At 45.6% G+C, this 14957-nt stretch overlaps 1 protein-coding gene across 15 annotated transcripts in view; it reads left to right on the top strand.

Moving 5' to 3' along the window:
- The window catches only part of LOC139533645 (protein PHTF2-like), a 148374-nt gene that overhangs the window by 61382 nt on the left and 72035 nt on the right, over positions 1–14957 (top strand). For all 15 annotated transcript variants that reach the window (XR_011666835.1, XR_011666834.1, XR_011666833.1 and 12 more), the window contains exon 2: positions 8516–8596. Coding sequence is in view for 11 of the 15 variants with exons in the window: in XM_071331866.1 (XP_071187967.1) it covers positions 8552–8596 (45 nt within the window). In the remaining 4 variants the exon portion in view is untranslated. The remainder of the gene's footprint in view (positions 1–8515; positions 8597–14957) is intronic.

Here is a 14957-nt window from a genome sequence, read left to right as displayed (position 1 = left end):
ATGTTAACATGCATGAAGCCAAGGCTATTACGGTTACAGAAGTCATCAAAAGAGAGCGCCTGGGGAATAGGAGTGGAGCTAGGTACTGCAGGGCCTGGATTCACCTCTACATCACCAGAGGAACAGAGGAGGAGTAGGATAAGGGTACGGCTAAAAGCTATGAGAATTGGTCGCCTAGAGCTACTAGAGCAGAGAGTAAAAGGAAGTTTCTGGGGGCGATAAAATAGTTTAAAGGAATAATGTACAGACAAAGGTATGGTAGGATGTGAATACAGTGGAGGTAAACCTAGGTATTGAGTGATGATGAGAGAGATATTGTCTCTAGAAACATCATTGAAACCAGGTGATGTCATCGCATATGTGGGTGGTGGAACTGAGAGGTTGGATATGGTATAGTGAGCAGGGCTAGAATCTCTACAGTGAAATAAGCCAATAAACACTAACCAGAACAGCAATGGACAAGGCATATTTACATTAAGGAGAGGCATGCTTAATCGAGTGATCAATAAGGGTCCAGTGAGTAGAGGTTGGTTGGGGTCGTGGCGATCCAGACAGCTGGCCGGGTATATGGCTATCGGTAGCAGCATAGGATGGAGGTCTGTTAGTAGATACCTCGTGCGTTTCCGTCGGTAGGTTAGTAGGGTTCCGTGTGGTAGAGGGGATCAATCCAAATTGGCAAAATAGATATAGTGACCCAAGGAAAAAAAATAAAAATAAAAATAATAATAATAATAATAGTTGTCCGATATACTTATTCAGATAGCAGCCGATAAGACAGCTAACGATTAGCGGGCCCCAGATGAGCGTTCAGGTAACGTCGGGACGGAGGTGCCAGTTGGATAAATCCCTCGGGCAGATAACGTCGGCAGTCAGTCGCGGCAGTCAGTCGTGAAGGCCCGGAGGGGCTCCGTATCTGCAGCAACAACAAAAGAAACGGGTCCGGATAGGTGACTGTACCCAGGAATGGCTGATGGAACTCCTCAGCTGGCTAGCTCCAGAATGATTTGAGTTTGCTCCGGGGTCGACGTAAGCCAATAGTCACACGGTTTGCAGCTAGCTAGCTGCGAGATCAAGGTGCAAGTGTCCAGAGCCTGCGGCTGGAATCCGGGGAAACTGAGAGAAAAAAAGTCCCGGAATGCTCCGGTCCGAGTCGCGTTGCACAAAAGTGCCGGTAGATTATCGAGCTAAAGGAATAGCTGATGACCACAAAACGTGGGCAGCTGAAACACCAACGCTAGCCAGCAAACCGGCTAATTTCGGGGCAGCTACAGATTAGCTTCTGGCTAGCTATCGGAGTAGCTTCTGGTTAGCTTTCAGGCTAGCTTCTGAATTAGCCCCTGGCTAGCTTCCACGATGGATTTTCAGATTGAGGTAAATAATACTTTTTTGTAATTGGTGGAGCGGGTTGCAGGAAAGCTTTTGTAGTTGAGTTAATGGATAATAAAATAAATAAAAGATATGCGAAGAAAGGTGTAAATATATATATATACAGGACACGACAATACGGAACAGAAAAAGACGTCTGAACTGCTAAGCCACCTTGGCGAATGTCAATCATTGCATTCTTATCGGCAGACTTAATAGCCTTGGTTTCTCAAATGACTGCCTCGCCTGGTTCACCAACTACTTCTCAGATAGAGTTCAGTGTGTCAATTCAGAGGGCATGTTGTCCGGACCTCTGGCAGTCTCTATGGGGGTGCCACAGGGTTCAATTCTCGGACCGACTCTTTTGTCGCTCTTGCTGATTCTCTGATCCACCTCTATGCAGACGACACCATTCTGTATACTTCTTCTTTGGACACTGTGTGTTAACAAACCTCCAAACGGGTTTCAGTGCCATACAACACTCTTTCCGTGGCCTCCAGCTGCTCTTAAATGAAAGTAAAACTAAATGCATGCTCTACAAATACCTAGGTGTCTGGTTAGACTGTAAACTCTCCTTCCAGACTCACATTAAGCATCTCCAATCCAAAATTACATCTAGAATCGGCTTCCTATTTCACAACAATGCCTCCTTCACTCATGCTGCCAAACATACGCTCGTAAAACTGACTATCCTACCGATGCTTGGCTTCAGCGATGTCATTTACAAAAAAAGCCCCGCCTTATCTCAGCTCACTGGTCACCATAGCAACACCCACCGGTAGCTCTGTTATGAGCCTGACACACAAAGACACGCCTGTTCAGACTCCGACACACACACACACACACACACACACACACACACACACACACACACACACACACACACACACACACACACACACACACACACACACACACACACACACACACACACACACACACACACATGCCCGTACACACACACACACACACACACACACACACACACACACACACACACACAGATGCCCGTACACACACACACACACACACACACAGCCGTACACACACACACACACCCGTACACACACACGCACGTACACACACAGACACCCGTACACACACACACCTGCACACACACCTGAATGCAGGCCTCGAGAAATGTCAAGCAACACTCATCTGTTTAGAGAGAGAGACTGACTCCCCTTCACATAACAGCCCATCTGTTTAGAGAGAGAGAGAGACTGACTCCCCTTCACATAACAGCCCATCTGTTTAGAGAGAGAGAGAGACTGACTCCCCTTCACATAACAGCCCATCTGTTTAGAGAGAGAGAGAGACTGACTCCCCTTCACATAACAGCCCATCTGTTTAGAGAGAGAGAGAGACTGACTCCCCTTCACATAACAGCCCATCTGTTTAGAGAGAGAGACTGACTCCCCTTCACATAACAGCCCATCTGTTTAGAGAGAGAGACTGACTCCCCTTCACATAACAGTCCATCTGTTTAGAGAGAGAGACTGACTCCCCTTCACATAACAGCCCATCTGTTTAGAGAGAGAGACTGACTCCCCTTCACATAACAGCCCATCTGTTTAGAGAGAGAGACTGACTCCCCTTCACATAACAGCCCATCTGTTTAGAGAGAGAGACTGACTCCCCTTCACATAACAGCCCATCTGTTTAGAGAGAGAGACTGACTCCCCTTCACATAACAGCCCATCTGTTTAGAGAGAGAGACTGACTCCCCTTCACATAACAGCCCATCTGTTTAGAGAGAGAGACTGACTCCCCTTCACATAACAGCCCATCTGTTTAGAGAGAGAGACTGACTCCCCTTCACATAACAGCCCATCTGTTTAGAGAGAGAGAGAGACTGACTCCCCTTCACATAACAGCCCATTTGTTTAGAGAGAGAGAGACTGACTCCCCTTCACATAACAGCCCATCTGTTTAGAGAGAGAGACTGACTCCCCTTCACATAACAGCCCATCTGTTTAGAGAGAGAGACTGACTCCCCTTCACATAACAGCCCATCTGTTTAGAGATAGAGAGAGACTGACTCCCCTTCACATAACAGCCCATCTGTTTAGAGAGAGAGACTGACTCCCCTTCACATAACAGTCCATCTGTTTAGAGAGAGAGACTGACTCCCCTTCACATAACAGTCCATCTGTTTAGAGAGAGAGACTGACTCCCCTTCACATAACAGCCCATCTGTTTAGAGAGAGAGACTGACTCCCCTTCACATAACAGCCCATCTGTTTAGAGAGAGAGACTGACTCCCCTTCACATAACAGTCCATCTGTTTAGAGAGAGAGAGAGACTGACTCCCCTTCACATAACAGCCCATCTGTTTAGAGAGAGAGACTGACTCCCCTTCACATAACAGCCCATTTGTTTAGAGAGAGAGAGAGACTGACTCCCCTTCACATAACAGCCCATCTGTTTAGAGAGAGAGAGAGAGACTGACTCCCCTTCACATAACAGCCCATCTGTTTAGAGAGAGAGACTGACTCCCCTTCACATAACAGCCCATCTGTTTAGAGAGAGAGAGAGACACCCAATTTAGGCCCCCTCAGATCAGACCCATGCCACTCCTGCCCACCCCATGCACCCCACCCCCGCAAAGAGGGCATCAACATGGAAGTCACACATACGCCCAGGTAGTGAGCGGGCAAACAGGCCCAACCCCCACTCTTACACTCGCCCAAGCCAACGGCATGTACCAGATGCTCAGCAGGCTCTGCTCACACTTACTGGCCTGAGGCCAAACCCCGACCAACAACATTGGACACTTTATGGAACAAAAAGCCTTCACTATATCATCCTGGAATATCCAAGGTCTGAGGTCATCTGCCTTTGGCCTAAAGAGCAGGAACCCGGACTTCACCAAAGAAATCGGTAATGCAGACATTGTCATCCTGCAAGAAACATGGTATAGAGGAGACGGACCCACTGGTTGCCCTCTAGGTTACAGAGAGCTGGTAGTCCCATCCACCAAACTACCAGGTGTGAAACAGGGAAGGGACTCAGGGGGAATGCTAATTTGGTATAGAGCAGACCTAACTCACTCCATTAAATTAATCAAAACAGGAACATTTTACATTTGGCTAGAAATTCAAAAGGAAATTATCTTAACAGAGAAAAATGTCCTCCTGTGTGCTACCTATATCCCCCCACTAGAATCCCCATACTTTAATGAAGACAGCTTCTCCATCCTGGAGGGGGAAATCAATCATTTCCAGGCCCAGGGACATGTATTAGTCTGTGGCGACCTAAATGCCAGAACTGGACAGGAACCTGACACCCTCAGCACACAGGGGGACAAACACCTACCTGGAGGTGACAGCATTCCCTCCCCCATATGCCCACCTAGGCACAACTATGACAACATAACCAACAAAAACGGGTCACAACTCCTGCAGCTCTGTCGCACGCTGGGTATGTACATAGTCAATGGTAGGCTTCGAGGGGACTCCTATGGTAGGTACACCTATAGCTCATCTCTTGGCAGTAGCACTGTAGACTACTTTATCACTGACCTCAACCCAGAGTCTCTCAGAGCGTTCACAGTCAGCCCACTGACACCCCTATCAGACCACAGCAAAATCACAGTCTACTTGAACAGAGCAATACTCAATCATGAGGCATCAAAGCCAAAGGAACTGAGTAACATTAAGAAATGCTATAGATGGAAGGAATGCAGTTTGGAAACCTACCAAAAAACAATTAGGCAACAGCAAATTCAATCCCTTTTAGACAACTTCCTGGGTAAAACGTTCCACTGCAATAGTGAAGGTGTAAACTTAGCAGTAGAAAATCTTAACAGTATTTTTGACCTCTCAGCTTCCCTATCAAATCTAAAAATCTCAAATAGAAAACCGAAGAAAATGAACAACAATGACAAATGGTTTGATAAAGAATGCAAAAATCTAAGAAATAAATTGAGAAACCTGTCCAACCAAAAACATAGAGACCCGGAAAACCTGAGTCTACGCCTTCACTATGGTGAATCACTAAAACAATACAGAAATACACTACGGAAAAAGAAGGAACAGCACGTCAGAAATCAGCTCAATGTAATTGAAGAATCCATAGACTCTAACCAATTCTGGGAAAATTGGAAAACACTAAACAAACAACAACACGAAGAATTATCTATCCAAAATGGAGATGTATGGGTAAACCACTTCTCCAATCTTTTTGGCTCTATAACAAAGAATAAAGAGCAAAAACATATACATGATCAAATACAAATCCTAGAATCAACTATTAAAGACTACCAGAACCCACTGGATTCTCCAATTACCTTGAATGAGTTACAGGACAAAATAAAAACCCTCCAACCCAAAAAGGCCTGTGGTGTTGATGGTATCCTTAATGAAATGATCAAATATACAGACAACAAATTCCAATTGGCTATATTAAAACTCTTTAACATCGTCCTTAGCTCTGGCATCTTCCCCAATATTTGGAACCAAGGACTGATCACCCCAATCCACAAAAGTGGAGACAAATTTGACCCCAATAACTACCGTGGAATATGCGTCAACAGTAACCTTGGGAAAATCCTCTGCATTATCATTAACAGCAGACTCGTACATTTCCTCAATGAAAACAATGTACTGAGCAAATGTCAAATTGGCTTTTTACCAAATTACCGTACAACAGACCATGTATTCACCCTACACACCCTAATTGACAACCAAACAAACCAAAACAAAGGCAAAGTCTTCTCATGCTTTGTTGATTTCAAAAAAGCCTTCGACTCAATTTGGCATGAGGGTCTGCTATACAAATTGATGGAAAGTGGTGTTGGGGGTAAAACATACGACATTATAAAATCCATGTACACAAACAACAAGTGTGCGGTTAAAATTGGCAAAAGACACACACATTTCTTCTCACAGGGTCGTGGGGTGAGACAGGGATGCAGCTTAAGCCCCACCCTCTTCAACATATATATCAATGAATTGGCGCGAGCATTAGAACAGTCTGCAGCACCCGGTCTCACCCTACTAGAATCCGAAGTCAAATGTCTACTGTTTGCTGATGATCTGGTGCTTCTGTCACCAACCAAGGAGGGCCTACAACAGCACCTAGATCTTCTGCACAGATTCTGTCAGACCTGGGCCCTGACAGTAAATCTCAGTAAGACCAAAATAATGGTGTTCCAAAAAAGGTCCAGTCGCCAGGACCACAAATTCCATCTAGACACCGTTGCCCTAGAGCACACAAAAAACTATACATACCTCGGCCTAAACATCAGCACCACAGGTAGCTTCCACAGAGCTGTGAACGATCTGAGAGACAAGGCAAGAAGGGCATTCTATGCCATCAAAAGGAACATAAATTTCAACATACCAATTAGGATCTGGCTAAAAATACTTGAATCAGTCATAGAGCCCATTGCCCTTTATGGTTGTGAGGTCTGGGGTCCGCTCACCAACCAAGATTTCACAAAATGGGACAAACACCAAATTGAGACTCTGCATGCAGAATTCTGCAAAAATATCCTCCGTGTACAACGTAGAACACCAAATAATGCATGCAGAGCAGAATTAGGCCGATACCCACTAATTATCAAAATCCAGAAAAGAGCCGTTAAATTCTACAACCACCTAAAAGGAAGCGATTCCCAAACCTTCCATAACAAAGCCATCACCTACAGAGAGATGAACCTGGAGAAGAGTCCCCTAAGCAAGCTGGTCCTAGGGCTCTGTTCACAAACACAAACACACCCCACAGAGCCCCAGGACAACAGCACAATTAGACCCAACCAAATCATGAGAAAACAAAAAGATAATTACTTGACACATTGGAAAGAATTAACAAAAAAACAGAGCAAACTAGAATGCTATTTGGCCCTAAACAGAGAGTACACAGTGGCAGAATACCTGACCACTGTGACTGACCCAAACTTAAGGAAAGCTTTGACTATGTACAGACTCAGTGAGCATAGCCTTGCTATTGAGAAAGGCCGCCGTAGGCAGACATGGCTCTCAAGAGAAGACAGGCTATGTGCTCACTGCCCACAAAATGAGGTGGAAACTGAGCTGCACTTCCTAACCTCCTGCCCAATGTATGACCATATTAGAGAGACATATTTCCCTCAGATTACACAGATCCACAAAGAATTTGAAAACAAATCCAATTTTGATAAACTCCCATATCTACTGGGTGAAATTCCACAGTGTGCCATCACAGCAGCAAGATTTGTGACCTGTTGCCACAAGAAAAGGGCAACCAGTGAAGAACAAACACCATTGTAAATACAACCCATATTTATGCTTATTTATTTTAACTTGTGTGCTTTAACCATTTGTACATTGTTACAACACTGTATATATATAATATGACATTTGTAATGTCTTTCTTGTTTTGAAACTTCTGTATGTGTAATGTTTACTGTTAATTTGTATTGTTTATTTCACTTTTGTGTATTATCTACCTCACTTGCTTTGGCAATGTTAACACATGTTTCCCATGCCAATAAAGCCCCTTGAATTGAATTGAATTGAATTGAGACTGACTCCCCTTCACATAACAGCCCATCTGTTTAGAGAGAGAGAGACTGACTCCCCTTCACATAACAGCCCATCTGTTTAGAGAGAGAGAGACTGACTCCCCTTCACATAACAGCCCATCTGTTTAGAGAGAGAGACTGACTCCCCTTCACATAACAGCCCATCTGTTTAGAGAGAGAGAGACTGACTCCCCTTCACATAACAGCCCATCTGTTTAGAGAGAGAGAGACTGATTCCCCTTCACATAAGAGTCCATCTGTTTAGAGAGAGAGACTAACTCCCCTCAGTCTGAGCTCTGACCAGACCAGCTTCTCTGCTGACCGTTCTGTGTGTCTGGTATTGAATATGAATAGGATGGTGGCAGCAACACAGCCCTGCCAGCTTCCTAATTAGCTTCTCTACTTCGTGTGTGTGTATATGTCGCGGGAGCCAAGGTACTGTCAAGAGAGACTGCCTGTTCCTCTCAAAGGCTCGCCCCACTATTAATGAGGTGTGTGTGTGTGTGTGTGTGTGTGTGATGTCACAGAGCATGACACACCTGCCCAGCAGGTAGAGGCTTTAAAAGCTATGCGAAGCAACACAGACTCCTCATTGACTGATCTCTCGTTCTCTCTCTCTCTCTCGTTCTCTCCGTTTTACAGCCTAAAATGCCCCAGCTGGTGACCTCTGACATGTAAATGGCGTCCAAAGTGCGAGATGCTGTGGTGTGGTACCAGAAGAAGGTAAGAATCCTCTTGTTTCTGTTGTATTTACCTACTTTGATTGCTTGATTCCTTCCAACAGGATCCAGTGTCTATTTTACCTCAGAGGAGTGAAGAGAGAGACAATAAACACTGTTGACAGACAGACAGACGGTGGTTTTATAGGTTTACCTGTTAACAGACAGACAGACAGACAGTTGGTGGTTTTGATAGGGTTACCTGCTGTAACAGACAGACAGACAGACAGACAGTTGGTGGTTTTATAGGTTTACCTGTTGACAGACAGACAGACAGACGGTGGTTTTATAGGTTTACCTGTTAACAGACAGACAGACAGACAGTTGGTGGTTTTATAGGTTTACCTGTTAACAGACAGACAGACAGACAGTTGGTGGTTTTATAGGTTTACCTGTTAACAGACAGACAGACAGACAGTTGGTGGTTTTATAGGTTTACCTGTTGACAAACAGACAGACAGACAGACAGTTGGTGGTTTTATAGGTTTACCTGTTGACAGACAGACAGACAGACAGTGGTTTTATAGGTTTACCTGTTAACAGACAGACAGACAGACAGTTGGTGGTTTTATAGGTTTACCTGTGTTAACAGACAGACAGACAGACAGACAGTTGGTGGTTTTATAGGGTTACCTGCTGTTAACAGACAGACAGACAGTTGGTGGTTTTCATAGGGTTACCTGCTGTTAACAGACAGACAGACAGTTGTTTTTATAGGGTTACCTGCTGTTTCAGTTTGAGTTTAGACCAGTGTCATTTTATGACCGTTTTAATACCGGAGTCATTTATTTTTAGCTGTAGGCTTTGTAACCAAGCAACACACAGTAAGCCTGTCCTTATGCTGAGGTCTGTAGCACTGATGTAACAGAACCCTGGTGCTGGACGGACAGACACACACAGTAAGCCTGTCCTAATGCTGAGGTCTGTAGCACTGATGTAACAGAACCCTGGTGCTGGACGGACAGACACACACAGTAAGCCTGTCCTTATGCTGAGGTCTGTAGCACTGATGTAACAGAGCCCTGGTGCTGGACGGACAGACACACACAGTAAGCCTGTCCTTATGCTGAGGTCTGTAGCACTGATGTAACAGAGCCCTGGTGCTGGACGGACAGACACACACAGTAAGCCTGTCCTTATGCTGAGGTCTGTAGCACTGATGTAACAGAGCCCTGGTGCTGGACGGACAGACACACACAGTAAGCCTGTCCTTATGCTGAGGTCTGTAGCACTGATGTAACAGAGCCCTGGTGCTGGACGGACAGACACACAGTAAGCCTGTCCTTATGCTGAGGTCTGTAGCACTGATGTAACAGAGGCCTGGTGCTGGACGGACAGACACACACAGACGGAGGCTATTATTAATGTTGTTGTGTACCTCTCTGTGTCCTGCCTGCGTCCTTCACTGTGGTTGACCCGACCGCTCAGTACCGTCTACATTACATCATAGACCACAGCCAGGCTCTCAGTAGGATGAAAACAGAACCGGTTTTATTCTGGCCAAGAAACATATTTATACGTGTTTTAGTTGATTGATACAGTAATACTCTAAATAATGTGTTACTTCTTCTATTCAGGCTAGATGATTAAGGTATGCTGTTGTCTGTTACTAGTTAGGGATAAGAGGGGAAGGCCTGTATGAGTCTATTGGTCTGTTACTAGTTAGGGATAAGAGGAGAAGGCCTGTATGAGTCTATTGGTCTGTTACTAGTTAGGGATAAGAGGGGAAGGCCTGTATGAGTCTATTGGTCTGTTACTAGTTAGGGATAAGAGGAGAAGGCCTGTATGAGTCTATTGGTCTGTTACTAGTTAGGGATAAGAGGGGAAGGCCTGTATGAGTCTATTGGTCTGTTACTAGTTAGGGATAAGAGGGGAAGGCCTGTATGAGTCTATTGGTCTGTTACTAGTTAGGGATAAGAGGGGAAGGCCTGTATGAGTCTATTGGTCTGTTACTAGTTAGGGATAAGAGGAGAAGGCCTGTATGAGTCTATTGGTCTGTTACTAGTTAGGGATAAGAGGAGAAGGCCTGTATGAGTCTATTGGTCTGTTACTAGTTAGGGATAAGAGGAGAAGGCCTGTATGAGTCTATTGGTCTGTTACTAGTTAGGGATAAGAGGGGAAGGCCTGTATGAGTCTATTGGTCTGTTACTAGTTAGGGATAAGAGGAGTAGGCCTGTATGAGTCTATTGGTCTGTTACTAGTTAGGGATAAGAGGAGAAGGCCTGTATGAGTCTATTGGTCTGTTACTAGTTAGGGATAAGAGGGGAAGGCCTGTATGAGTCTATTGGTCTGTTACTAGTTAGGGATAAGAGGGGAAGGCCTGTATGAGTCTATTGGTCTTTTCAAGTAAAGAGCAGTGAAAGAGCCAGGCATTATTAACCTGGTGGTGTAACACCACCCTAATGTTCCCTGTCAGCCTTCACATAGAGGACTGTCATGAACTATTCTGAGCAGGGCTGCTAGTGTTGATTCAGAGGAGGTAGTGTGTTGATTCAGAGGAGGTGGTGTGTTGATTCAGAGGAGGTGGTGTGTTGATTCAGAGGAGGTGGTGTGTTGATTCAGAGGAGGTGGTGTGTTGATTCAGAGGAGGTGGTGTGTTGATTCAGAGGAGGTGGTGTGTTGATTCAGAGGAGGTGGTGTGTTGATTCAGAGGAGGTGGTGTGTTGATTCAGAGGAGGTGGTGTGTTGATTCAGAGGAGGTGGTGTGTTGATTCAGAGGAGGTGGTGTGTTGATTCAGAGGAGGTGGTGTGTTGATTCAGAGGAGGTGGTGTGTTGATTCAGAGGAGGTGGTGTGTTGATTCAGAGGAGGTGGTGTGTTGATTCAGAGGAGGTGGTGTGTTGATTCAGAGGAGGTGGTGTGTTGATTCAGAGGAGGTGGTGTGTTGATTCAGAGGAGGTGGTGTGTTGATTCAGAGGAGGTGGTGTGTTGATTCAGAGGAGGTGGTGTGTTGATTCAGAGGAGGTGTGTTGATTCAGAGGAGGTGGTGTGTTGATTCAGAGGAGGTGGTGTGTTGATTCAGAGGAGGTGGTGTGTTGATTCAGAGGAGGTGGTGTGTTGATTCAGAGGAGGTGGTGTGTTGATTCAGAGGAGGTAGTGTTGATTCAGAGGAGGTAGTGTTGATTCAGAGGAGGTAGTGTTGATTCAGAGGAGGTAGTGTGTTGATTCAGAGGAGGTAGTGTTGATTCAGAGGAGGTAGTGTGTTGATTCAGAGGAGGTAGTGTTGATTCAGAGGAGGTAGTGTTGATTCAGAGGAGGTAGTGTTGATTCAGAGGAGGTAGTGTTGATTCAGAGGAGGTAGTGTATGAATGAGGGATGTTTGTTCATGTCATAACATGTTCTGCTAACAGCTAGCTGGGTTGTGTCATTCCCATTCAAACACATCAGGAGTTGTTTGGACCTGGCTGGCTAAATGACTGAGAGAGGGACAGGCAGAGAGAGGGACAGGCAGAGAGAGGGACAGGCAGAGAGAGGGACAGGCAGAGAGAGGGACAGGCAGAGAGAGGGACAGGCGGAGAGAGGGACAGGCGGAGAGAGGGACAGGCGGAGAGAGGGACAGGCAGAGAGAGGGACAGGCAGAGAATGATAGAGAGCAGTCAGTCATTTAGCCAGCCAGGTCCAAACAACTCCTGATGTGTTTGAATGGGAATGACACAACCCAGCTAGCTGTTAGCAGAACATGTTATGACATGAACATACAGCCCTCCTCTGAGACAGAGGCTCAGCAGAGAGAGAGAGAGACAGTAGGGAGGGAGAGAGAAACTCAGCAAAGAGAGAGAGAGACAGTAGGGAGGGAGAGAGAAACTCAGCAGAGAGAGAGAGAGACAGTAGGGAGAGCGAGAGAAACTCAGCAGAGAGAGAGAGGGACAGTAGGGAGGGAGAGAGAAACTCAGCAGAGAGAGAGAGAGAGAGAGAGACTCAGCAGAGAGAGAGAGAGACAGTAGGGAGGGAGAGAGAAACTCAGCAGAGAGAGAGAGACAGTAGGGAGGGAGAGAGAAACTCAGCAGAGAGAGAGAGAGAGACTCAGCAGAGAGAGAGAGAGACATTAGGGAGGGAGAGAGAAACTCAGCAGAGAGAGAGAGAGACAGTAGGGAGGGAGAGAGAGACTCAGCAGAGGGACAGTAGGGAGGGAGAGAGAAACGGAGAGACATAGAGAAGGAGAAGAGAAATGGATAGAAAGTAAGGAGAAAGACAGAGACGGGTAGAGAAATGGATAGAGACACAAGAGAGAGAAAGAGACGGACAGAGAGCAATGTCTCTATCGATCTCTCTACCTCTGTGTCTCTGTCTTTCTCCTTATTTCTCTCCATCGATCGGTCCTTCTATCCATTTCTCTTCTCCTTCTCTTATCTCTCTCTGTTTTCTCTCCCTCCCTATTGTCTCTCTCTCTCTCTCTCTGCTGAGTCTCTCTCTCTCTCTCTCTGCTGAGTCTCTCGCTCTCTCTCGGCTTCATGCCCTTTACAACAAGACGTTTCACTTCCCTCACTATGGAGAGGTTTATGGGAAAAGGACTGCTCCTAGATGAGAGGCTCGTAGGAGCAGGAGCCTATCTCCTGGTTCTGTAGTATGACACAGCTTGATACAGGTGCACCCCCTGGACAGGCTGCTAGTCTGTTCCAATACCATAGACCTGTATCGTAATCTTGTGTTTTCTTTGCTCCTGCATAGCCACTTTGCGCTTCACAATAAACTAACACTCCTGGAATTGAATGTGTTTAAAACAGGCTTCTAATCTTTTCCATCAGTTGGCACTTGGCAGTGCTATACAAAATGTCTGGTTCATTTTGAGTCAGTCTCTTCCAGTCAGACACCTAGAGGGAAACATCCTTGTCAGGCATTGGGTTATAACGGGGGTGATACATCTGGTCAGGTGTTGGGCTATAACGGGGGTGATACATCTGGTCAGGTGTTGGGCTATAACGGGGGTGATACATCTGGTGAGGTGTTGGGCTATAACGGGGGTGATACAGTTTATCTGGTGAGGTGTTGGGCTATAACGGGGGTGATACAGTATATCTGGTGAGGTGTTGGGCTATAACGGGGGTGATACAGTATATGGTGAGGTGTTGGGCTATAACGGGGGTGATACAGTTTATCTGGTCAGGTGTTGGGCTATAACGGGGGTGATACAGTTTATCTGGTCAGGCGTTGGGCTATAACGAGGGTGATATATATGGTTAGGAGTTGAGCTATAACGAGGGTATTGTATATGGTTAGGAGTTGGGCTATAACGAGGGTGATATATATGGTTAGGAGTTGAGCTATACCGAGGGTGATATATATGGTTAGGAGTTGAGCTATAACGAGGGTGATATATCTGGTTAGAAGTTGGGCTATACCGGGGGTGATATATGGTTAGGAGTTGGGCTATAACGAGGGTGATATATATGGTTAGGAGTTGAGCTATAACGAGGGTGATATATATGGTTAGGAGTTGAGCTATAACGAGGGTGATATATATGGTTAGGAGTTGAGCTATAACGAGGGTGATATATATGGTTAGGAGTTGGGCTATACCGAGGGTGATATTTATGGTTAGGAGTTGGGCTATACCGAGGGTGATATATATGGTTAGGAGTTGAGCTATACTGAGGGTGATATATATGGTTAGGAGTTGGGCTATAACGAGGGTGATATATATGGTTAGGAGTTGGGCTATAATGAGGGTATTGTATATGGTTAGGAGTTGAGCTATACCGAGGGTGATATATATGGTTAGGAGTTGAGCTATAAAGAGGGTATTGTATATGGTTAGGAGTTGGGCTATAACGAGGGTGATATATGATATACACTGAGTATACCAAATATTAAAAACACATTTCTAATTAAACCCCCATCCACAGGGATGCTGGTCCATGTTGACTCCAATGTTTCCCACAGTTGTGTCAAGTTGGCTGGATGTCCTTTGGGTGGTCGACCAATATTGATATACACAGGAAACTGTTGAGCGTGAAAAACCCAGCAGCATTGCAGTTCTTGACACAAACCGGTGCGCCTGGAACCTGCCACCATACGCTGTTCCAAGGCACTTAATTGTTTTGTCTTGTCCATTCATCCTCTGAATGGCACACATACACAATCCACGTCTTAATTGTCTCAAGGCTTAAAACTCCCTTCTTTAACCTGTCTCCTTCCCTTCATCTACACTGATTGAAGTGGATTTAACAACTGACGTCAATGTTCCAGCCGAGTCTCTCTCCATACCAGACGTGTCAGTGTTCCAGCTGAGTCTCTCTCCATACCAGATGTGTCAGTGTTCCAGCCGAGTCTCTCTCCATACCAGATGTGTCAGTGTTCCAGCCGAGTCTCTCTCCATACCAGATGTGTCAGTGCTCCAGCTGAGTCTCTGGCTCCTTCTGTTACAGC

This window comes from Salvelinus alpinus, chromosome 11 (assembly GCF_045679555.1).
Source record: "Salvelinus alpinus chromosome 11, SLU_Salpinus.1, whole genome shotgun sequence".
NCBI classification, from domain to species: domain Eukaryota; kingdom Metazoa; phylum Chordata; class Actinopteri; order Salmoniformes; family Salmonidae; genus Salvelinus; species Salvelinus alpinus.
The sequence above is the reverse complement of the archived record's forward strand: the minus strand, read 5'-3'. Positions and strand labels throughout refer to the sequence as shown.